Here is a 22588-nt window from a genome sequence, read left to right as displayed (position 1 = left end):
TGTCAGGGATCAAAGCACTGAGTTCGATTTTTTATTTGTATGGTTCCAGAATACTTGCATGGTCTAATTTCTAAAATGAACTCAATAAGGAATATGTGAATTTACTCAGTTTGTAATTTTTCATGTGATGCTCCATAAAAAGTAATCGTAATATGTAATTTTGTTCCATGATATACAATCGTTTTTACTAGGGTTGTTTCAGGTTGTATCGGATTCGTGTCGTGTCAAGGTATTAAACATGTAACAATAGACAAACTCAAACCCAACCAATTTATTAATTAACAAATTACATATAAGTTATTGACAAAAGATGACTTAACAAATACATCCATTAAAGATTGAATTAAACATATAAGGACTAAATCTTATAAATAAGGACAATATGCTCTTCACTTGCCACATGTCATGAGTTAATTTACTTTTTTACCCTTAACTACTTCTTTTGACTTCTAATCTCTTTACAATGATTAAATCTTACAAATAAGGACAATCTACTCTCCACTTGCCACATGTCATGATTTAATTTATTTTTAACTATTTCTTTTGACTTTTAATCCCTTTATGTAACTTTTTCTTTTTCTGAGAATAATCAAGTTATGTTACTTTTTTTTTTTTTTTTTTTTCTGAGAGTGATTCATTTATGTTACTTTTTTTTTTTTCTTCTGAGAACAATCCGTTTATGTTACTTTTTTTTTTCTTGAGAATTTACGTTACTTTACAAAACCTCACTCTCCTACTACTCTCATCTCATCGCCTAATCCTGCTACTGCACTCATACTCGTCCAGTTCTGCTACTGCACTTGTACTCGTGTTCTAGTATTGCACTTGTGATCGCCAAATCCTGCTACTGTACTCGTCCAATCTTGTTATTGCATTCACACTCGTCCAGTTCTGCTACTGTACTCGTCATCGCCCAATCTTGCTACTGCACTCATACTCGTCCAGTTCTGCTACTGCACTTGTACTCGTGTTCTACTATTGCACTTGTGATCGCCTAATCCTGCTACTGCACTCGTCCAATCTTGTTATTGCATTCACACTCGTCCAGTTCTGCTACTCGTGTTCTGCTACTGTACTCGTCATCGCCCAATCCTGCTACTGCACTAGTCCAATCCTGCTACTGGACGAGTATGAGTAGCAGAACTGGACGAGTGTTCTGCTACTGTACTCGTCATTGCCCAATCCTGCTACTGCACTCGTCCAATCCTGCTACTGGACGAGTATGAGTAGCAGAACTGGACGAGTGTTCTGCTACTGTACTCGTCATCGCCCAATCCTGCTACTGCACTCGTCCAATCCTGCTACTGCACTCGTCTAATCCTGCTACTGCACTCGTCCAATCTTGCTACTGCACTCGCTGCACTCATACTCGTCCAGTTCTGCTACTGTACTCGTCTAATCCTGCTACTGCACTCGCTGCACTTATACTCGTCCAGTTCTACTACTGCACTCGTCATTACCTAACCCTGCTACTGCACTCGTCCAATCCTGCTACTGTACTCATACTCGTCCAGTTCTGCTACTGCACTTGTACTCGTGTTTAGAGATGATTTAAAGCATACATCGATATTGGATAAAGAAAATGACATATTTAAACATCAAATGCAAGCCACAATAAATTGAATCACCAGAAAATGACATATTTAAACATCAAATGCAAGCCACAATAATTTTAGAAAATTACATAGTAGTAGCAGTAGTAGGAGCAAGAGCAGGAGCAGGAGCAGGAGTAGGAGCAACAGCAGTAGCAATTATATATGTCAATCCATAAATGAAATTGAAGCCTCCGGTTGAATATCGGGTTATGAGTAGGATAATCAAGTAATGAAAACCCTATTTGGACAAAAAATTTGAAACATTTCTCAGTTTATGACCTCATCCTTGAGCCACGCAATTCTAATCTTCTGTTTATCAAATATCTCCACTATATTCTACAACCCTGCTTATGTTACATTCTCTCATCAACGTAATTCTGTATTTGTAACATCCAAATCATGCAAAGCAATCCTTAACTTCTATTCCAAAACAAAATTATGCTTGAACAAAGGTATCCTTCTTCTAACCTCCAAACCTATCTCCTATGGCTAAAGCTAGTATGAGTATAGTACTATATCTACACCACCACAACGAGAAACCAAATTCAACAAAATCAATACATTACCAAACAAAACCAATTTCCGACATACATACAATCCAAATTAACTATAAGCTACAATATAACTATTAGGATTCAAAAAAGATTTAAACTTTATGAACCAGTTGAAGCACTATAACATACTTGGTGACTATAATCTGCTCAAACAGCACCTTCACCATATCAATCCCACGATTCACTCTCAGCAAATTCCTCGCATGATACCACGCCTTTCTCACAGTGCCCGCCTCCATATCCCGGTCCACCAACCTAATATGATTAGAATGAAGGCAAAATCCATGTCTGTGCCAAACGTGGTGATTGGTGTGCAATCTGGGTTGGTTTGTGAAAAAGAAGGGCATTCTTTTGGGTTCCCAGTATGATTAGAATGAAGGAAAAATCCGTGTCTGTGCCAAACATGGTGATTGGTGTGCAATCTGGGTTGGTTGTCGAGATTGATTTCGACGCTTCGGCCAGATCATGCACCTATATATATAATCATCCCCAAGTCCATCAAATTCACCTTCAATTTCTTCCGATTCCGATCAAACACAAATCTGAAAACAATAAAAAGCTCGTACCATTGCTACGTAGTCCATCTCGGCGAACAACGGCGAGACGAGAGAACACGCCTGCGAGAACAGCGGCGTTTTGCGTTTTGGGATTATGCCCAGTGGCATGAGCATAAATTGTAATGAAAATTGGACATTTTAGTCATTTTCTATCAAAATTAGAAGTCAGGCCTGTTTAATTTGATTTTGGGCTTGAGCTTGTGTCCTTATTTGTATAAAACAAATTGAAGGTGGGTTTTCTGTGTTTATATCTTTGGTCAGGTGCTACTATGTAATTTTCTATTTATTAATCGTGTCAAAAATACAAACTCAACCTCACATATTTATTAAACGGATGTCTTGCAATGACCCACCAAATAAGTCGTGTCGGGTTAAATTCAATGATCCATTTAAAATATTTAATTAAAAGCTTGCATGAAATAAATAATAGTACATAACTTCATTACTTGACCCATTTAAAATTTTAAACCCCTAAATATTTAAAAGATTACTTATTTTTTCTAAAAACTTTGTATAAATTACACACAACCTAACTTGGTCATTTTAATAAACGGATATACAGGTTTATTTTGTGGTTGACATGCAAATGACCCGTTTATTAAATGAATCTTGGTGAGTTGAGATGCAAATGACTTGCTTTTTAATCTTCTGGGTTCAACCCATTTTATTCATGCAGATTTCGAGTCGTGTTATTAAATCGTGTCAGAATTAACAGCCCTAATTCGTTAGAACATACAATCAATTACAAATGTACCCAAATCGTTGAGCGGTTCATACCCTAACTTGAAGGGGGAGATGATCGATGGTGGCGCATCGTAAGTCTGCACAGTGGGTTGGACTTTCTATGGTTTACCGCTTCGATCAGTGTTGGGAGGGATGGCCTCTCCATCCTTGATGGCGGCGGTGTGCAAAGGAGTTCAGGCAAGGCCACGGCAGGCGCGCCTTAAAGTTGATGAAGAGATCGTGATGGGTCGTTGCTCGACCACAAATATTCCTGGTGGATTGCAGTTACATTGGGTGGATTTGGGCCTAACTTTTGGTGAGTGCTTCCCAGACCAGGCTGGTGGGAGGTTGCTTCCCAGTGGTTCCTTCTCGGCGAGCGCTGACTATGGGGTAGTTAGCAGGCGGAGGCAGTGCCGCAGTCAGCCTCATGTTTGGGACGAGGATGCTGCAGTCTGGCAACGACACTTTGTCAGGGTCGAGGTCAGCTGTTGGTTGGGTGCCCAAAGGGCCTTCATGTGGGCATGGGCTTATAGGGCTTGGGCCTCTGTGATGCTAAAGGAGCATGGGCTTGAGGCTATTTAGGTCCGCATTTAGGATCCAGGAGATTTATGGGCTCTCATTTCACTATGGTTTGGAATTGGTTCTCTGGTTACTTAAGTAGAAGATTGCTCTCTTTTCGACATATTTTTTTCACGTGGAAAAAGCAAGGTCAATCATACTACTGTCGGTCACCGTGATAGAAGGTTACTCGCTACTCGACATATATCTTTGCGTGGAGGGATGGTGCACCATATTGTTGGTATCGTTTTACTTAGCTCGGTTTCTATCGGGTGCTTCATCAAATGCTTAATTGCATTCGATTACCTATTATTGCTTTTAGTATTATTTTTTAACTTGATGTAGTTTCTACATTTATCGGTTATAATTTTTTTAATTAATAAAGACTTTAATCACTTTATCAGCCTGTTTAAAAAACAAAAAATGTAGGGTGACATTGGTTTTGGATAGACTGGTAAGTGTAATTTCACCTTTGTTAAATTACATTTTCTCTCAGTGCACCACCCTAGGCCAACTTGGGCTAAAAAAATTTGGCACCCTGCTATTCAGCCACGTAAGAGTTTAGTAACCTGGAAAATTTTGCTGGGAAAGATTCCAACTGATGAGCAAATGCAGCGACGTGGCAGGGCCCTTTGCTCTCGGTGCCACTTATGCACGGTGGCGACAGAATCGATGCACCACCTTTTTGTGAACTGTTTGGCAGTTGCTGGCATATGGGATTGGATCTTCCCACTTTTCAGGCTTCACTTTAATCCAACCTATGAGACCAGTGAGTTTTTTCAGGAGAATTTAATTTCTAATTTCTCTTTCTCCACTAAGCTGCTATGGTTCTTATCAGTTTGCAATGTTTTTTGGTGCGTCTGGACTGAGAGAAATAGTCTAAAGCATGATGGGGGGGTTTTTGAGCCCTATAGGTTTAAACAAAAGGTGACCCTTTCAATTAGTGAATTTGCTAGTTTGATCTTTAGTTCATCCTCTGCTCCACAATCTGTTCCAATTTTTAGGCTTTTGGGTTTGTCTCAATTGCGACCTACAGCTCCGAGAATTATCCAGGTAATATGGTACCCTCCTCCTCCTCTTTGGGTTAAAGTAAATACAGATGGATCATACCATGATCAGCTTCAGGCAGGGTGTGGTGGTGTTTTTAGAGGTAGTGAGGCCTCCTTTTTAGGTGCTTTTACTAAAAAGGTAGTTGTCCCTTGTGCACTTGATGCGGAGTTGATTGCTGTAATTGAGGCAATTCGCCTTGCTTGTTTAAAGGGGTGGTTGAATTTGTGGGTGGAGGTGGATTCTTTGATTCTGCTCAGTTTTATTAATGATCCTCTTAAGGTCCCTTGGCGTCTGCGCACACAATGGAAGAACTGTTTGCATATGTCTCGACAGTTGAATATTCATTTTTCACACATATATAGGGAGGGGAATTCAGTGGCTGATAAACTTGCTACTTTTGGTGCTTTGCATGGAGATTCTGTCTGGTGGGATGTGATGCCTCAATTCTTGCATTTGGCTCTGGGTGGTGATTTCTCTGGTCGCCCATCCTATAGATTTGCTTAAACTAGTTTTCTTATGGGTTTCATTCATGAGGTCCCAGCTTGTATTCTTTGTTCTGTTACTGTTCTTTGTTGTTATAGGGAATGGTTTTGGTCTAGTCCCCCATTCCCCATCTTTGTTTTCCTTTTTATTTCAATAAACGGAACCGGGCGTGGGGCTGAGCCTCCCAGCTTGGCTGGGTTCCAAACCCTTTAAAAAAAAAAAAAAAAAAAATTACATTTTTGACACCTACCTTCCGCGAAAACTAAAGGAAAACAGAAAGGGTGATTCTAGTTGGACCTCCAAATTTGCTATTTGGACCTCTCATACTTAGTACACCTCTAATTTACTTTTTAGAATACTTGAAAAGCTAAGTATACCTCCTTATTTTTACCAAAACACCCTTGAACATGAGATACAACAATCTGTTATTCTACTTTTTATCTCTATCTTCAACCACGAGAAGAAAAATGAATCAAAATCACATGACATTGCTTTCTTATGAGTAAGTCTCTCCTCCACCAAAATTAATCAAATGGTTGGTTCTCGATCTTGATATGTTGTTGGAACCCCTTTGAATTTGCTAAAAAAATTGATTTCAAAGGTATTGGGTTGGAAGATCGAGTAATAACTATATCATAATATTCAATTAATTTAGTTTAAGAAAATTCCAAATCAAATTGTTTTGAATTTACCTTTGTAATAAATGATGGGTCATGTATAGAAATTATTATTCTTACTTAATTGTTTTGAGTAAATTATAAAACTATATAGGCAATATAAGGAAATATCGGGAAAAAAAAATTTAATTAAATGTTATATATATTTGGTTGGAGGAGGTAAGAAGAGTATTTATTTATTTACTTACTTAATTTTTCATTTTTCTCTCTTTGTCCTTATTTGTCTTTTCATATAAGTTGACAAAGTCAATTAATAACTGAAAAAAATTAGAGGTCCAAATATCAAATTTGGAGGTCTAACTAGAATCACCCAAACAGAAAACTATTGTAGCAAAAAAAAAAAAATATATATATATATATATATATAAACCAAAGCCCATTTCTTCTGTTCTCTCTAATCCCCGTCGCCGCAAATATGTTCTTCAGACAGACAGTTTAGCACAATCTCAAACTCCCTTTGGCTTCCCAGGTTCGCCTTTGCTTCTCTCGTGAAAAAAAAAAAAAAATCAATGTCTTGTGTGTTTAACTATTAAGATTGGCGCACTCAGTTTGTACCAATGTGGAAATCACCTGCCATATCCTATCTGGTGAGTCTCTACTTCTCCCTTTCATCTTCTTTTTCTTCCCAAGTTTTGATTTTTGGGTGTTACGGTGGTTTTGTTGGATGCCCAAAGATAAACATATTTGTATTTTTCACATGATTTCTTTGGTTTTCACTTAAAAACATCAATCAAAAGTTTGGAATTCTGAGCTGTACACTCCTATACTTCATTTTCATTTGAAAAGACATTCTCTTTATGTAATTTGTATTAGGAACTCAATAAGGTGTTCAAGCCTTAAGGAGAGAAAACCCATTTAGTGGGTTGATGGTCATTGGTTTAGTGGGGAACCTAAAGAGCTAATTTTGGTGAGTGAGTCGCTTTGGAGTTCAGCTACTAATAAAATTCTCTAGTTTCAATCTATATGTATGAGTAGAATTACAACCCAATGAATAAATGTATGAACAAATATAAGAAATGCAAAAAGAATACAGTACAAAAAGTTGGACTAAATTCAAGTACAAGAGGTTTTAGTTTGCGCAATTGCTGAGGCACAATTCTCGTTAATTTCTTGATCAAATTAAAGTTTTATTCTCTGAATGTGAGATAGCTGAGTTGGGCTGTTTCACAATAGTGCAGGTTATTAGTTGAGGTTTTCTTTTATTAGATGGATTCAGTTTAACTGTTATAAAAACATTCATGGATTTCCTGACTTTGTTATCTTTTCCAGGTTGGCCGTTTAACTCATCTTGGAGTTGTTAGGGCCCAAGTTCTGAGTTCTTCATACAGTACGGTGGCACAAGCTCAAGTATTTAACCATAGAACAGGAAAGGTTGTGGTGTCATCTGAGGTACTTTGAGTTCTTCTTTGTCAAATTTCTTGTGCACATGCATTGAAATGTTGGTAGGAGGGTTCAGTTTCTGCAAAGCGGGTCTGGGTGATTTCTGAGTATCAAGAAAGATAATGTTGTATTAACTGTTTGTCAGTCTATATCAGACATTTGATGCAAGAGATTCATAACCCCAATAAAATAATTACTATTATCTTGTTTGTTCCTCTGCCATTCTTGGTAAACATAAGCGACACTGTTTAGATGAAAAAAAGAAGAAGAAAAAAGAATTGAATAAAAAAATGGTGTTGGCTGGCCTGCTTTGAAGTATGTATGAGTAAAAGTGAATGAAGGAAGGATTAAGGTAAGTGGAGATGACAAATAAAAATGGTAGTCTGGTGTAATTATCTTTTATCATGCAACTCCCTACAAATACAAAAATATTTGCTAATATATTCCCTATAACTTAAGAAAAGTATTGTCTCTTATATCCAAATTGTTATTTTGCGGTAAAGAATGTCACACTTCTCTTGTGAGCACTCATTTCAAATTGTGAAGGTTTTCTGTGTTTATCTTTTTCATTTTTCGTCTTGGACACAAAATGAATGCTTCATATATTGAGGGCTAATTGATCTGCAATTGTATAGGATCAACACAGCAACCAAGGTAATGGTCATTTTCCTGAGAAAAATGCTGGAGGTCAAAACAGGAACCAAATTGGATGGAATGTTTCTATAAAGGATAAGGTCAACTTTCTTGTCAAAACAGTAAGTATTCATATTTCAATTTTGCTTGTTCTGAGCTAATGTATGATGTATTTGTATTAATAGAGTGAAATGTTTGGGATGCTACTTCTGTAATATATTAATGGAACCTTGAAAGGCCCTTTTGTCCTCCGTTTTTATCTGCAATCTCTTAATAGTCATAAATAACAAAAGGTAACAGAGGTAGTACACAGATAAGGGGAATAAGCCAAAGTAGGATCCAGTATCCAGTTAGGTTGCATGAGCTGCCAATGTCAGAGTGAGATACCTGAAATGGGAAATCAGTTCCAAATCTCATACAGTGTATCTCAGCAAATGTGTCCATGTCATGATAATTTATTTATTTATTATTATTATTTTTTCAATTTCATGAATCTGATTTACTTATACCACCTATGCATGCGAATAATTTCTCCATATACTTATGATGTGATTGATATTCTTTGGAGAAATATTATAAGGGGAGTGAAATTGCACGCCCTTTTTTACAAACCGCACCTCCCTCTTCTATTTTTCTCGAGTGTTTTTCAATGCACATAGCATGAGAATAGGAAGAATGGGGTTGTGGTTTGCAAAAGGGGGGGGGGGGGGTGCCAATTTCACCCCCTATTATAAATGGCTTATTTATATAATAAATCCCTGCCTTGTTATGTTCCTACTATATTCTTCTACAGTTATAAGGTTTATAGCGTCATATGTTTGGTTAAGAACTTTCATTGGGTATTTACCAGTCATTCTCTGGCTTTTATGAAACAAAAAAAAAATGCCAACTTTAATTTTTTCTTTGTCATCCACAATGAGTAGTGTGGAATTTTTGTTGATTTCGTCTTTCAAGTCCTATCAGGAAAGTTGTTAAATAACACCCCACCTTTGCAGCTTCTTGATCTCAATGATAGTAAGGAGGCTGTTTATGGTACTCTTGATGGATGGGCTGCATGGGAGCAAGACTTTCCTATTGGAAAACTTAAGATGGCATTGATTGCTCTTGAGAAGGAACAGCAGTGGCACAGAATTATTCAGGTATGATCAAATCTCAATCTTTCCCATGGCTTTACAACTTGAGAGGTCACTTAACAAAGAAAGTATTGAATTTGACAATAACATATGAATATATAATTTGAAGCAAAAGAATACGATGTAAAAATCTGAGGAGCTAAAAGTTTGTGCAGTTATGTCTATTTTGGAACTATAGGTTGATTGCATTCACCATATGTGGAATTTCTTATAGATCCTTTATCCCCAAACATATTCTTAGAATCCTGGACAGATACTTACTGGGAGAACCAACTATGGGAAGAGAATAATGCAGGCTAGGTTGTTATTCTTTAAGCCATGAATTTCTGAACTTTGTTTCTTTTCTGTCTCCAGGTGATTAAATGGATGCTAAGCAAGGGACAGGGAACCACCATGGGAACATATGGGCAACTAATACGCGCTTTAGATATGGACCAAAGACCAGAAGAAGCACATGAGTTCTGGCAGAAGAAGATTGGCATGGATCTGCATGCAGTTTCGTGGCAGTTATGCAAAAGCATGATGTCTATATACCATCGAAACAACATGTTGGAGAATCTCGTAAAGGTATTTGCTTATATTGTGGACTTGGGTGATGCTGTGATAGATTGATGTTAGGCCCTTTCAGTTTTATTTGTTTTTGCTCAAATACTTTGTAATTATATAACTAACCCTATCATAATCATGCTTGCATTTGAAAGCTTTTTGAGGGTCTGGAAGCTTTTGATCGTAAACCACCACAGAAATCTATAGTCAGGAAAGTGGCGGATGCATATGAGATATTAGGCAGGCATGAAAAGAAAGAGAGGGTGTTGGAGAAGTACAATTATCTCTTCACTGAAGATCCATCACGGAAGAAACCTAGAAAGGTCTCATCTAAGGAGAAGAAGAAACTAGGTTAGAACTTCTAATTGGTTGATTTAAATCTATGACAACGTATACTATTGTATATGCAATTTCTATGACTAGTGGGAAGACAAAGAAAATTGTACAAATTGGTAAAATGCAATGCTCTGTTGGGATTGCGGTTTCATGATTCTGTCTCTCTTGGAACATTATCAACTAGCCAATTTTAGTTGGTTTGGTTCGGCTTTCAATTTGTACTGTATCCAATTTATCTTGATTTAAGGTTTTGTGAATCCATATGATTGTTAATGTCATTTAGCTTAGCGGTTATAAAATTCAGTTCATAGAAGAATCAGAATGGAACCATTCCAAATTGGTTTATATTTTTCTACTTCTTAAGTTCCAAACTAGCATCAGGTGGAGGTTGCTCAAACTGCAAGTATTCCATACAGCAAACTGCAAACAAAGAAAGCAGCTTGATTTTTATTTATCAACTGTTAAATCATGGACATTTTATTGAGAAGGAAAATTACATAATACAACATTGTGACTTGAACCCAGGACACTACAATGAGAAAACTCAATTCTAACCATGATCATATCCCAGAGGAAAGGAACACAACAAGATTATACATATAATTTGATATCACTTATCCATGACTGAGGTGTATTTCTTGAAGTCTTCACGAGCTTGCAATACTAAATGGTCATCTTCCCACTCATCCCGGTATCTCTCTGGTCGGGCACGCCTATTCTTTGAAACTGCCAAGTACATTTGCTTTCTCCATTCTTCAGATACTGGAGAACCACATTGAGCAGCAAGCCAGTCATCATATTCAAACTGCAAAAACACCACTCAAATACTTATTCTGTTCATATCGTGTAATACCAGAACAAAGACTAGAAAAATTAAAGATATAAATATTCAGCTAGGCTTTTAGCCAAGTTACTGCTCACGGAAACACAAAAGGCAGACACTTCAAAAGAGAAAACTCCAGATTGTGAAGACGGAATTAAGACAATGTGACGTACTAAGCAATGTAAGATAAAGATTTGGAAAACAAGTGGCAATGAAGATATTGCTGTTTCATGAAGAAACCATAGCAGATGGCATAATGATGGTGATTCAGCAAGTCCATAACCATAAGAACAACTCGCGGTCACTTAGCTTATGTAATTCTTCTCATTACCTTTTCTCCTTTTTTTTTTTTGGTATATGTAGATAGAGAAAGGCTACAAACAAACTGAAGGCTCCATCGGACAGAGAGAGAGAGAAAGAGATGACATCACATCTGCCGAAGGCCAAGAACCAAATAAATCGGTTCTTACATAAAATTGATGTTTAGACTAGATAGATGATTTAAATTATCCAGTTAAGTCAATGGGAGTTCCACCTTTACATTCATAAATTGATGAATTTGAAACCATATTTCACTCGGCAAATTACTCCAAGGCCAGTGCTCTGAGCAACCAATGATGAATTTACTTCTAGTAAGGTATTTCATTTGACTGAAGTTATGCTATATGCGTAATTATAACAACATATGCTACCAAAGAAACTGAACTTACCTGATAATCACCCATGTTATGAGTGTATCGTTTAGGTACGCCAGAAGCTTCAAGTAAACTGTAGAATGCTCTGACATCCTCCATCATCTCCTCTTCAGATGGAAGTGTAATTCGAGTAGATAAAAGACCTGCTATCCACTTGCTTTGTAATTCGAACAAGGGGAAAGGAACAACCTGGCACCAAGATTGTTAAAAGACTTATTTTGACCAGCAAAAGAATGAAGCACAAAATGGCATATAAGTTTAAGCAGAGAAACTCACCTTCCATGGTAACCCAACAAAGGATAGTGACGGAGCCAAGGCTGGTGGGAAGACATGCTTGTATAGTGGCCCCACACGGTTGTCATCCACAGTCACGGTGCCATTGGTTTCCAAAAAAGGGAAATCGTAAATGTACCTTGAAAAAAAAGAAAAACAGATTAGCATTCAATCTTTAAGTTTTCTTGCACTTATCATTACGTCAAATTATCAAATCTTTAAACAAGCCAAAGCGAGTATACCCTGTACATTGAAGAATAATGTCAGCATGGACAACACTCCCATCTGGGAAAATGGCACTACCATCTTCATTGAGACTTTTGATCTGCATGGGGTCAAATTATGAACATTAGAACTACAAATCATAATGACCAAACAAAAATCCCATGATGAATTCTCGTCATAGCCACCCCAATCTTACCATGGGTGAGTTCTTTTACCATAGAATGAAGCCACATGTTATCATAGCCAGGCATCTTTTCAAAGGTTTCATCAGGAAGAGATCTAGATGCAATGTGGACTTCTTTGGCAACTCCAGCTATGTCCCGAGAAATATCAACAGCACTAGCAGAGCTCCCTATTAAGATTACAACCTATACAAAAGCAGGAAATAGATAATAAGAGAAGCTACCCAACAATTACAATTATTTAGCCTACAAAATACAACACCTGCTTCATTAACTTGTTTTATTTCATACTCTACGATCAGATAGACAGATAGCCAACTCATAAGAACACAATCCAGAAGTTTCTATAGAATGCAGAAGTTAGACAGACCTGGTCTCGATATGGCTCAGGTGTACGATAATTATGGCAGTGAATTTGCTTCCCTTTCCATGTATCAATGCCTGAAAAAATTGTCCACGGCATTAATCGCAAAAAGAAGAACCAACTTTTGCACTCTACCAAAACTTACATTTACCCTACACTGATTTCAAATTGCAGTCAGTTACTTACACACAGCATTCCAGTACAAAAAGGAACAAACTTTGGCCAAATTATAATTCCAATTTTGCACTATCTTCATCAACCTATGGAAAAATGAGATTGATCAAATACCTGGAATTTGGGCAATGCGAGGCTCAGTATAATGACCATTACATACAACCACAGCATCATAAACCTCATCAAAATCCTCGCCTCTCTTACTCTTAGTCTTCACCTCCCATTTCCCACCCTCCACCAAACCCACAAACACCACCTCCGTCTCAAACCTCACAATCCCATAAATCCCAAAGTCCTTAGCAAAGTCCTTCAAATACATCAACACCTCTCTGTGACCCGGAAACCTTCTCGGGTCTCTCTCTTCATCTCCTTCCTTTTCCACAAATGGGTAGTCCCGGAACCCCATGACCTCTCTCGGCAGGTTGGTCCTGAGCGACTGGTACAGGCTCGAGTGGACCACGGTCCTATCTGGGTCGAGCCCAATTGGGTCGGAGTCGACCTTGGGAGTGTAGACCCAGGTGCCACCCACCTGGTCTCCTCGCTCAAAGACCACAACTTTGTGGCCTTCTCGCCGGAGATCGCGCGCGGCGACCAGGCCGGCTGCTCCGGCGCCGATCACCGCCACGTTGCGGGTGGTCGGCGGTTGCATTATGGAACTGTGGGCGGCAGATTTGGAGAGAACACGGATTGGCACTATGGAGAGGAGACAGTGGGTTGTCATTTTTTTTTAAAATTAAAAATAAAATGGGGGTTGGCTTTTTCTGGAAGTTTATGTTTCTTTGTAAAGAGTAAAGAAAATGTGGAATGGTAAATAGGTTGGGAAAAAGGAGAATGAGTACCATATCAAAGCTATTATGTTAGTGTGTTTATATTCCTTGCATTGCAAGCAAGTATTTTCAGGGTCTCATCAAATTTGAGCCTTTGGTGATGCTTTTGCTTTCAATACTAATTGTAATTGCAGAAGTGATGACAGCTTCTCTCCAAAGAGCCTAAACCAATTTCATCAATTCACAATTTATCAGTCGGTTAGTGAATCTATTTCTCATTTTCAGACTAAGATCGTGCATTTCACGAAGATTTTGAGTGTAAGAGTTCACATTGGGAGGCAATCTGATGGGAGAGAGGGGGCAAAGAGACTCATCAGATTTGGTAGAAGATTAATAATATGTGTTCTGACCAAAGAGCTTCCGAAAAATTTTTAGAGTACTGAATTGTCTGATAAAATATAAAGTTCACATACCATGGTACAATAGAAAAATGAGTGTACAAGGCAGATGTGGAAGTAGGATTTTGATCTCCAGTTCCAAGTAGACCAACAATACCAATATGAAGAAGGAATGCACCACATGTCTTAAACACATTTGTGGCTACTTCACAATGATCAATCTGGGAAAGAAATCATGTCCCATCACTTATCCATTAACATGTCCACTTTCTTTTGATCAAGAATTATATGTCCATTTAAGGCATATTTCTTGAAGTCCTCGTGAGCTTGCGACACTAAATGGTCGTATTCGACCCACTCATCCCGGTATGTCTCTGGTTTGGTTAGCATGTTCTCTATAGCTGCAAAGTACATTTCCTTTCTCCATTCCTCAGATATTGGACACCCACACTCAGTTGCAACCCAATCGTCATATCCAAACTGCAAAATGCAACACTTAAATATATATATTCGGTTCGTGATGCAAAAATTCAAGACTAGAAAAGCTGAAGAGAAAAAGCATCCAACAGTCACTAAGAAGGACCACTAGCTAGAGGTTTAGCTATGAGGTTTTGCTCTTCTACAATATATGCATTGCAGACATTTCAAAACAGCAAAGCTTGCCGAGATTGAGTGTGAGCAATGAGACTAGCCGATGAAACTTAAACGATTTGGGAAGTGTCAATGAACCTCTTGACCTTTGATTAGTCAGAAGAAGCAGATAATGATAATATACAAGCACAAAAGGAAACCGGTATTATCAAAGAATATATAATTCTTCACATTCCCTTTTTTTCTTTTTTCTTCATTTATCTCCCTGATGAATATGACATGCATTTTATTCAGTGCAAATTGAAGGCTCCAACAGATTGAGAGATAATAAACTTCTGCAGAACCCCAATAATTAGTTCTTAAGGAGCTGACAGTCAATGTATTAATAAGAGATATGTGCTTAAACTGTCTTTGTTTATCACATGTGGATCCAGTCAAGTCAATATGAAACAAAATTTCATAAAGTAATTGCTTCAGAGGTAGTTCTCTCAACAAATACTGATGATGAATGAACTTCCCAGCAAGGATGTATGGGTTGAAAGTAATTTAAAAACATAAGCAGACAACCAAAGAGATTGAATTTACTGTTTACAAAAGAAAAAGTGACTGAATTTACCTGATGATCAGCAATGTTATGAGTGTATCGCTTAGGTGTGTCAGAAGCTTCAAGTAAAGAGTAGAAAGCTCTGACATCCTCCATCATGTCCTCTTGGGATGGAAGTGCAATTCGATTAGACAAAACACCAGCTATCCACTTGCTTTGAAGTTCAAACATGAAGAAAGTAGCGACCTGATAGCATGATATTCAAAGATTTACTTCAACCGTCAAAACAATGAACCAAAAGATCCAACCATAGTAGAGCATGTAGTTTAAAGTAGATAAACACCTTCCATGGTATTCCAACAAAGGAAAGCGAAGGAGCAAAGACAGGTGGGAAGACATGCTTGTACAGTGGCTCAACACGATTGTCATCCACAATCACAATGCCATTCGTTTCGAGAAATGGAAAATGATATTTGTACCTTTAATCAACAAAAAATAAGATTACAATTTCCTAACTGGAAGTTTGGAACACTACCTAATAGCATGAAGTTCTGTAACAAGGCTAAGCAAATAATACCCTGTGCAGTGAAGAATGATGTCAGCACGGACAACACTACCATCTTGGAAAACAACACTACCATCTTCATGGACACTTCTGATGATCTGATCTGCACTAGTTTAAATAATATCAGAGCTCAGATAAAACTGAAAATTCCTTCACGAACTGCTCATCGTAGCCACCCAATTCTTACCATGGGTGAATTCTTTTACCATTGAGTGAAGCCACAAGTTATCATAGCCAGGGTGCTTTTCAATGGTTTCATCCGCAACAGATCTAGATGCAATGTGGACTTCTTTAGCAACTCCAGCTATCTCCCGAGATATATCAACAGCACTAGTGGCGCTGCCTATCAAAATTACAACCTACACAAAGCAGGAAAGGGCCAATATCAGCTAACTACTACAGAGGTGAAAGAAAACAAAAACAGAAGTACTTTATGATTCCCCACAAAATTTATCCTAATAATCTTGACCTGCTTCTATGAGAATTTGCATTGTTTCACGCATGTGATCACACCAGCAACTCAGACAACACAATATGTAGAAGTTTTTCTACAGGAGGCAGAAAGGAGCACAGACCTGATCTCTAAATGGCTCAGGAGTACGATAATTGTGACTGTGAATTTGCTTCCCCTTCCATGTATCGATGCCTGAAAGGAGAAAAAGTAAGAATCAAGTTCTGATTGCCTTTATTTAGGCAGCTGCAATTCACACTCCCCAGTTTGCCATCATGCACTCCTAATTAATAATTCCTGCAAATGCCTTACAATAACTTAATTGGACTCATCTTTGAGCAAATGTCCCATATCATTTTCATAAATTAGCTACAAGTGAATCCTGTTGGACCTCTATGCATAGCATCCTATATAGATTAGGTTCTTTTATGCAAGCTTTTTTACCATTCCTCATTGCACTTCAAATTTGCAACCTCAAAAGCTCCTCTCATGAAGATCTTCACGAATTGTATTCTGCAGAACGCAATTTTCTTCCCGCAATCAATATAATACGTACTAGCCTAACTCAGAACCAATCGCGGCTGCTAAACCAACAGAAATGAAGCAAACTTTGTGAAAATTATAATCCCTGAAACACTGTATCCAAATTCCTAATGAACCAAAACGAGTATAAAGTTCTTAGCTTTATATTCAAATTCACAACCTGAATTGGTCTGACAGAAAAAATAAAAACGAAAAAGACAATGATACCTGAAATCTGAGCTACACGTGGCTCAGTATGATGTCCATTACACAGCACCACAGCATCAGAAATCTCTTCCACAACCTCACCTCTCTTGCTCTTGGACTTCACCTTCCACTTTCCACCCTCCACCAAACCCACAGACACCACCTCACTCTCAAACCTCACAACCTCATAAATCCCAAACTCGGTAGCGTAATCATTCAAGTACTTCAACACCTCTCTGTGACCCGGAAACCTTCTCGGGTCTCTCTCTTCATCTCCTTCCTTGACCACAAAAGGGTAGTCCCGGAACCCCATGACCTCTCTTGGGAGATTGGTCCTGAGAGACTGGTACATGCTCGAGTGGACTATGTTTCTGTTTGGGTGGAGACCAATTGGGTCGGACTCCACTTCTGGAGTGTACACCCACGTGCCACCGATTTGGTTTCCTCGCTCGAACACGACAACAGTGTGACCTTCCCGCCGGAGCTCACGTGCGGCCACCAGGCCGGCGGCTCCGGCGCCGATCACCGCCACGTTGAGGGTGGTCGGTGGTTGCATTGTGGAACTGTGGGCGGCACCGCGGCAGATTTGGAGAGCGCACGTCGGATTGGCGCTATGGACGGTAGAGAGTGGGTTGTCATTTTTTGAAATAAAAAGACTTCATCATTGTTAAACAAGTCAACGTGAAAGGTCAAGGTTCTCAAGCATGAATAAGAAGCTGTCCAGTTGTAGCGCATGTAGTGGTGATTTGCTGTCAAGCTCTGCTGATGTGGATTTACAGGCTGTAATAGCTAGGGTTTTCTTCTTTGTTTTTCGACCTACTATAGATAGTGCTACTGTTGTAATAATTGTTTTTGTGTTCCATTAATTGAAATTCTCCTTCAGATTTTGTCTGAAACTCTCTCTCACTCTCTGTAAGTTCTTCTTCTTCTCTAAGCTTTTACATTCATGGCGGTAATGTTATCATGGTATATATCAGAGCCAGGTTCTTGATTCTATATGTGATTTCATACTAAGTAAAAGTTGACGATCCTCTTCTCGCTTCCGCACTCAAGCTCTTGTTTACTTGATCAGGCAAAAAACCTAGATTTGTGATTTCTTCGTTGATATTACGATTCACGTTCTCATACTTCATCGTGTTTCCTCACTAAGCAATGGCACCAACTGGTGAGCTCAGATCACACTTTGAGTTTCTATTTCTCATCTCGCTCTTACTTGGTTGAGATCTATGATCATCTCTGTGTTCCATGCTAGTTTTGTTCTTCAATCTGTGAAAGATTTTGATAATCAAGTGTATAATCGGTTGTGATTTGTGATTATCCTAGTTTGTGAGAAGTGATGATATAATCGTTCATAATTGGTTGAAGAAGTGTGATAACGTACATAATAGATCTATAACATAATTGTGTTTGTTTGCGAGAGAATTCTTTGATAAAAGTTCATAATCTGTTGATTTGTGATACTTTCTGAAGCTATGGCCCTATCACAATCTGAGATCAATTCTTTGCTGAGTACTATAACTGTTCGGTTGAGTGAAAATAACTTTGTGAAGTGGAGCTTTCAATTTCAAGCTGTACTTGAAGGAAATGGTCTATTTGGATATTTTGATGGTACATATCCTTGTCCTCCTCGATTTGCTCGTACTGAGGAAGGTGAAATCACAAGCGAGATCACTATGGCTTATAAACTGTGGAAGAAAACTGATAAAGCATTGCTTGGTCTCCTGATGGCAACTCTTGATGATGATATTATGGAAATTATAGTAGGAAGTAAATCTTCACATGATGCATGGCTTGCTTTGCTTGAGAGGTTTTCCACTGTCTCGAGAGCTAACATCATCCAGCTCAAAACTGATCTACAAACTATCAAGAAGGGAGCTGATACTGTTGACAAGTACCTTCAGCGTATCAAACATGCAAGAGATCAACTCAACTCTGTGGGAGTTACACTTGTTGATGAAGATATTGTAGTTGTTACATTAAATGGCTTACCTGATGAATATGTTATGATAAAGACTGTTATCAGGGCAAGAGATACACCAATCTCACTGAAGGATTTCAGAGCTCAACTGCTGGCTGCTGAAAGAGATATTGAGTTGCAGCTTGTGCCACAAGTATCTTTGTCTGCAATGGCTGCCAAAGGATCTTCTTACAGAGGGAATACTAATTCACAATTCTCTGGATCATCTAGCAACTACAATGGTGACAAGGGAAAGACAGTTTGGAGTGATAATAGCTCAAAACAACAGTCTTGGCCTCACAATGGAAAGTTTTCTCAGGGAGAAGGGTCCAATGGAGGTGGTGCTAAGAGCTATAATGGTATGGAGTGTCAAATCTGTGGTAAGAAGGGACACAATGCAAACAATTGCTATCAACATATTGAGTGTCATATTTGCCACAAGAAGGGCCACATTGCTAGCAAGTATTTTCAGAATCCTGCCAACAATCAAGGAGCTGAGTATAGAAACAACATTGGTGTTTCTCCTGAATGCCAGATCTGTAGTAAGAAGGGTCATACAACCATTAACTGTTTCTATCGAGGAGATATACCTCCTGATCATCCCTCCCGATCTGTTGTGGTATGTCAAATTTGTGGACTCAAGGGACATGTTGCACTCAACTGTCACCACAGGAGCAACTATGCTTACCAAGGTTCTGAGCCTCCTGCTTCCCTCACTGCCATGACAGCTCACACTCAATACACTGGTGCAAGTTCTTCAAATCCTTCTAATGGCAATAATTCTGAAGTGTGGATTGGAGACACTGGTGCCACACATCACATGACATCTGATTTGAGGAATCTCTCAATTACTCATCCCTTTAAGTCCAACAATACAATTACCATTGGTAATGGTGAAGGTTTGCATGTTAAACACATTGGTGCCACACAAATTACTCCTGCAAAGCATACCTTTAAACTGCAAAATGTTCTTCATGTTCCTAACTTAGCAGTTAACCTGCTTTCATTTCACAAGTTGTGCAAAGATAATCATTGTTTCATCATCATGGATGATGTTGATATTTGTGTGCAGGACAAGGCATCAAAAGCTCTTCTGTACAAAGGCAAGAGTAATGGGGATGGTCTTTTCCTCTTCAAGACACCAAAATTCTCACCATCATTTCAGTCTACTCAAACTGCATTTGTTGGAGCTGCTGTCAAGTGTTCTATCTGGCATAATAGGCTTGGTCTTCCTTCTTCTGATATAGTGTCTAAGATGTTGTCTTTGTCTCAGATCAAGTTCAGTAATGATAAAACTTTTCACACTTGTACTCACTGTCTTAGTTGCAAAATGCATAGACTGCCATTTTCTGAGTCTGTGTCAAAGTCTATTCTTTCATTTCAAAAGGTACATTCTGATCTTTGGGGTCCTGCTCCATGTTTGTCTATTGAAGGCTTCAAGTATTATGTGACCTTCATTGATGACTACACCAAGTTTATGTGGCTTTATCCACTCATCAATAAATCAGACACTTTTGCTACATTTGTCAAATTCTATAATTTTGTTTCTACTCAGTTTAGCCACAATATTATTTCTCTTCAAACTGATGGTGGTGGTGAATACAATAGCAAGGCCTTTAAGAGTTATCTTGATCAACATGGTATATTGCATTTCATCACATGTCCTCATACTCCCCAACAGAATGGGGTTGCAGAAATAAAGAATAGGCATCTTGTTGAGACCTGCATTACTCTCATGTCCACTGCTCAGTTACCTAAACCCTTTTGGTTTCATGCCATGGCTCATTTTGCCTATCTTATTAATCGGATGCCCTGCAGATCATTGAACATGTCCTCTCCTTACATTCAATTCTTTGGCTCTACTCCTAGTCTTAGTCATCTCAGGGTTTTTGGTTCTGCATGTTATCCTCTCCTTCGTCCCTATTGTACTGATAAGCTTGAGCCAAGAACCATTCAGTGTGTCTTTTTTGGATATGCTTTAGGTTACAAGGGTGTTTTTTGCTATAGCATTGAGAAAAATAAACTCTGGATGTGTAGACATGTTATTCATGATGAGTCCATCTTTCCTTTTCACTCTCCTGCTCGGCATCCCCCATATTCTTATTCATCATCCCCTGTACCTTCTTCCTCACGCAAGTGTCCTGTCTCCATCATCCCTGCTTCACCACTTATGCATGTGCTCTCCTCTGATCAGTTACAAGTAATTCTCCCATTTCCTCCTTCCTGTCAGCCTCCTGCTGGTGAGCCTGCATTGGCTGAGGGGGCTACTACTCCTTCTGGTTTTTCTGGTGACTCTAATACTTCTTCAGGAACTGAAGGTGGTGGTTCAAGTAATGCAAGTAGTGTTTCTGGTATGGATGGTGAAAATCATATTTATGGTGACTCTAATACTTCTTCAGGAACTGAAGGTGGCCGGTGGTTCAAGTAGTGCAAGTAGTGTTTCTGGTATGGATGGTGAAAATCATGATCATGGTGACAATCATTATGTGAGTGATGAAAATGCCAATGCTAACAGTTCAGGTGAAATTCATAGCTCTAGTCAGGATCATATTTCCGATCTTGTGTCAGTACAAAACAGTGGTCCAGTGTTATCACATGAGCTACAGTTTATTGATGATCGTACTATTGCTTACAATAATCACTCCATGTTAACTAGAGCTAAGAATGGCATAGTTAAGAAAAAGTCATTTGACGAGTTCTGTGCCTACTCCTGTATAGTGCAGCACAATTTGCTTGATGAGTTGTCTTTCTTTAGTGGCCTTAGTGCTATCATTGATATTCATGATCCTCTAGAACCAAAAAGCTTTAAAGCTGCAGTTGGTATACCAGAATGGGATATTGCTATGAATGAAGAGATAGATGCATTGAAGAAGCAAGGCACATGAGAGTTAATTGGTTCCCTTTCTAGAAGGTAAAAATGTTGTTGGAAGTAAATGGGTGTACAAGGTTAAGAAAAATCCTGATGGAAGTGTTTCTAGGTTTAAAGCAAGGTTAGTTGCTCAGGGATATAGTCAAGAAAAAGGCCTGGACTATGATGAAACTTTCAGTCCTGTGGTGAGACATAGCACAGTAAGGATCATTATTTCACTTGCTACTATGTATAACTGGGAATTGAGACAACTTGATGTGAAAAATGCCTTTCTGCATGGTGATCTGAAAGAGGAAGTTTATATGCATCAACCTCATGGGTTTGTTGATACTGTTAATCCCAATCATGTGTGTTTACTTAAAAAATCTCTCTATGGTTTGAAGCAGGCACCTAGAGCCTGGAATGAAAAATTTACTAGTTTTCTTCCTGCCTTGGGGTTTCAGTTTTCTCATTCTGACCCGAGTTTATTTGTTAAAGTTACAAATGAAGGGATTGTGGCATTATTGCTCTATGTTGATGATATAGTGATTACTGGATCATGTAAAAATGGTATTACATCTGTTATATCCGAGCTCAATGATGTTTTTGATATGAAAGATCTTGGTCCTTTATCTTACTTCCTGGGAATAAATGTTCAATACAAAGACACTGGATTGTTTTTGTCACAAGAAAAATATGCCAAGGAACTTATTGCCAAAGCTGGATTGGATACTTGCCGAGATTGTAATACCCCTTGTTTGCCTCATAGTCAGCTTC

At 38.5% G+C, this 22588-nt stretch overlaps 4 protein-coding genes across 6 annotated transcripts; 2 read left to right on the top strand and 2 right to left on the bottom strand.

Moving 5' to 3' along the window:
* Positions 1–4659: 4659 nt before the first annotated feature.
* Positions 4660–5541, top strand: LOC133744833 (uncharacterized). The gene has a single exon (XM_062172869.1). The coding sequence runs from the start codon at positions 4660–4662 to the stop codon at positions 5539–5541; it is 882 nt and encodes a 293-aa protein (XP_062028853.1).
* Positions 5542–6572: 1031 nt separating this feature from the next.
* Positions 6573–10486, top strand: LOC133742466 (pentatricopeptide repeat-containing protein At4g18975, chloroplastic). 2 transcript variants are annotated; one of them, XM_062170136.1, is made up of 6 exons: positions 6573–6784; positions 7467–7568; positions 8213–8332; positions 9206–9349; positions 9698–9910; positions 10045–10486. In XM_062170136.1, the coding sequence occupies exons 1-6, from the start codon at positions 6755–6757 to the stop codon at positions 10243–10245; spliced, it is 810 nt and encodes a 269-aa protein (XP_062026120.1). In that variant the 5' UTR covers positions 6573–6754; the 3' UTR covers positions 10246–10486. The 2 variants fall into 2 exon arrangements, with proteins under 2 accessions (XP_062026120.1, XP_062026119.1); XM_062170135.1 differs by having other exon boundaries at positions 6574–6784; positions 7467–7586.
* A 150-nt stretch (positions 10487–10636) lies between these two features.
* On the bottom strand, positions 10637–13748 carry LOC133742464 (flavin-containing monooxygenase FMO GS-OX-like 4). Its single transcript, XM_062170132.1, has 7 exons — positions 13076–13748; positions 12794–12864; positions 12457–12609; positions 12259–12341; positions 12020–12155; positions 11759–11932; positions 10637–11030 (listed from the first exon to the last, which is right to left on the bottom strand). The coding sequence occupies exons 1-7, from the start codon at positions 13680–13682 to the stop codon at positions 10836–10838; spliced, it is 1419 nt and encodes a 472-aa protein (XP_062026116.1). The 5' UTR covers positions 13683–13748; the 3' UTR covers positions 10637–10835.
* A 381-nt stretch (positions 13749–14129) lies between these two features.
* LOC133742465 (flavin-containing monooxygenase FMO GS-OX-like 4) lies at positions 14130–17654 on the bottom strand. 2 transcript variants are annotated; one of them, XM_062170134.1, is made up of 7 exons: positions 17028–17654; positions 16402–16472; positions 16033–16185; positions 15839–15924; positions 15605–15740; positions 15334–15507; positions 14130–14606 (listed from the first exon to the last, which is right to left on the bottom strand). In XM_062170134.1, exons 1-7 carry the CDS (start codon positions 17560–17562, stop codon positions 14370–14372), a joined length of 1392 nt encoding a protein of 463 aa, XP_062026118.1. In that variant the 5' UTR covers positions 17563–17654; the 3' UTR covers positions 14130–14369. The 2 variants fall into 2 exon arrangements, with proteins under 2 accessions (XP_062026118.1, XP_062026117.1); XM_062170133.1 differs by having other exon boundaries at positions 15839–15929; positions 16014–16185; positions 17028–17651.
* Between the last annotated feature and the right edge of the window lie 4934 nt (positions 17655–22588).

The sequence above is a fragment of the Rosa rugosa genome, chromosome 4, assembly GCF_958449725.1.
Source record: "Rosa rugosa chromosome 4, drRosRugo1.1, whole genome shotgun sequence".
Taxonomy (NCBI): Eukaryota; Viridiplantae; Streptophyta; class Magnoliopsida; order Rosales; family Rosaceae; genus Rosa; species Rosa rugosa.
The sequence above is the reverse complement of the archived record's forward strand: the minus strand, read 5'-3'. Positions and strand labels throughout refer to the sequence as shown.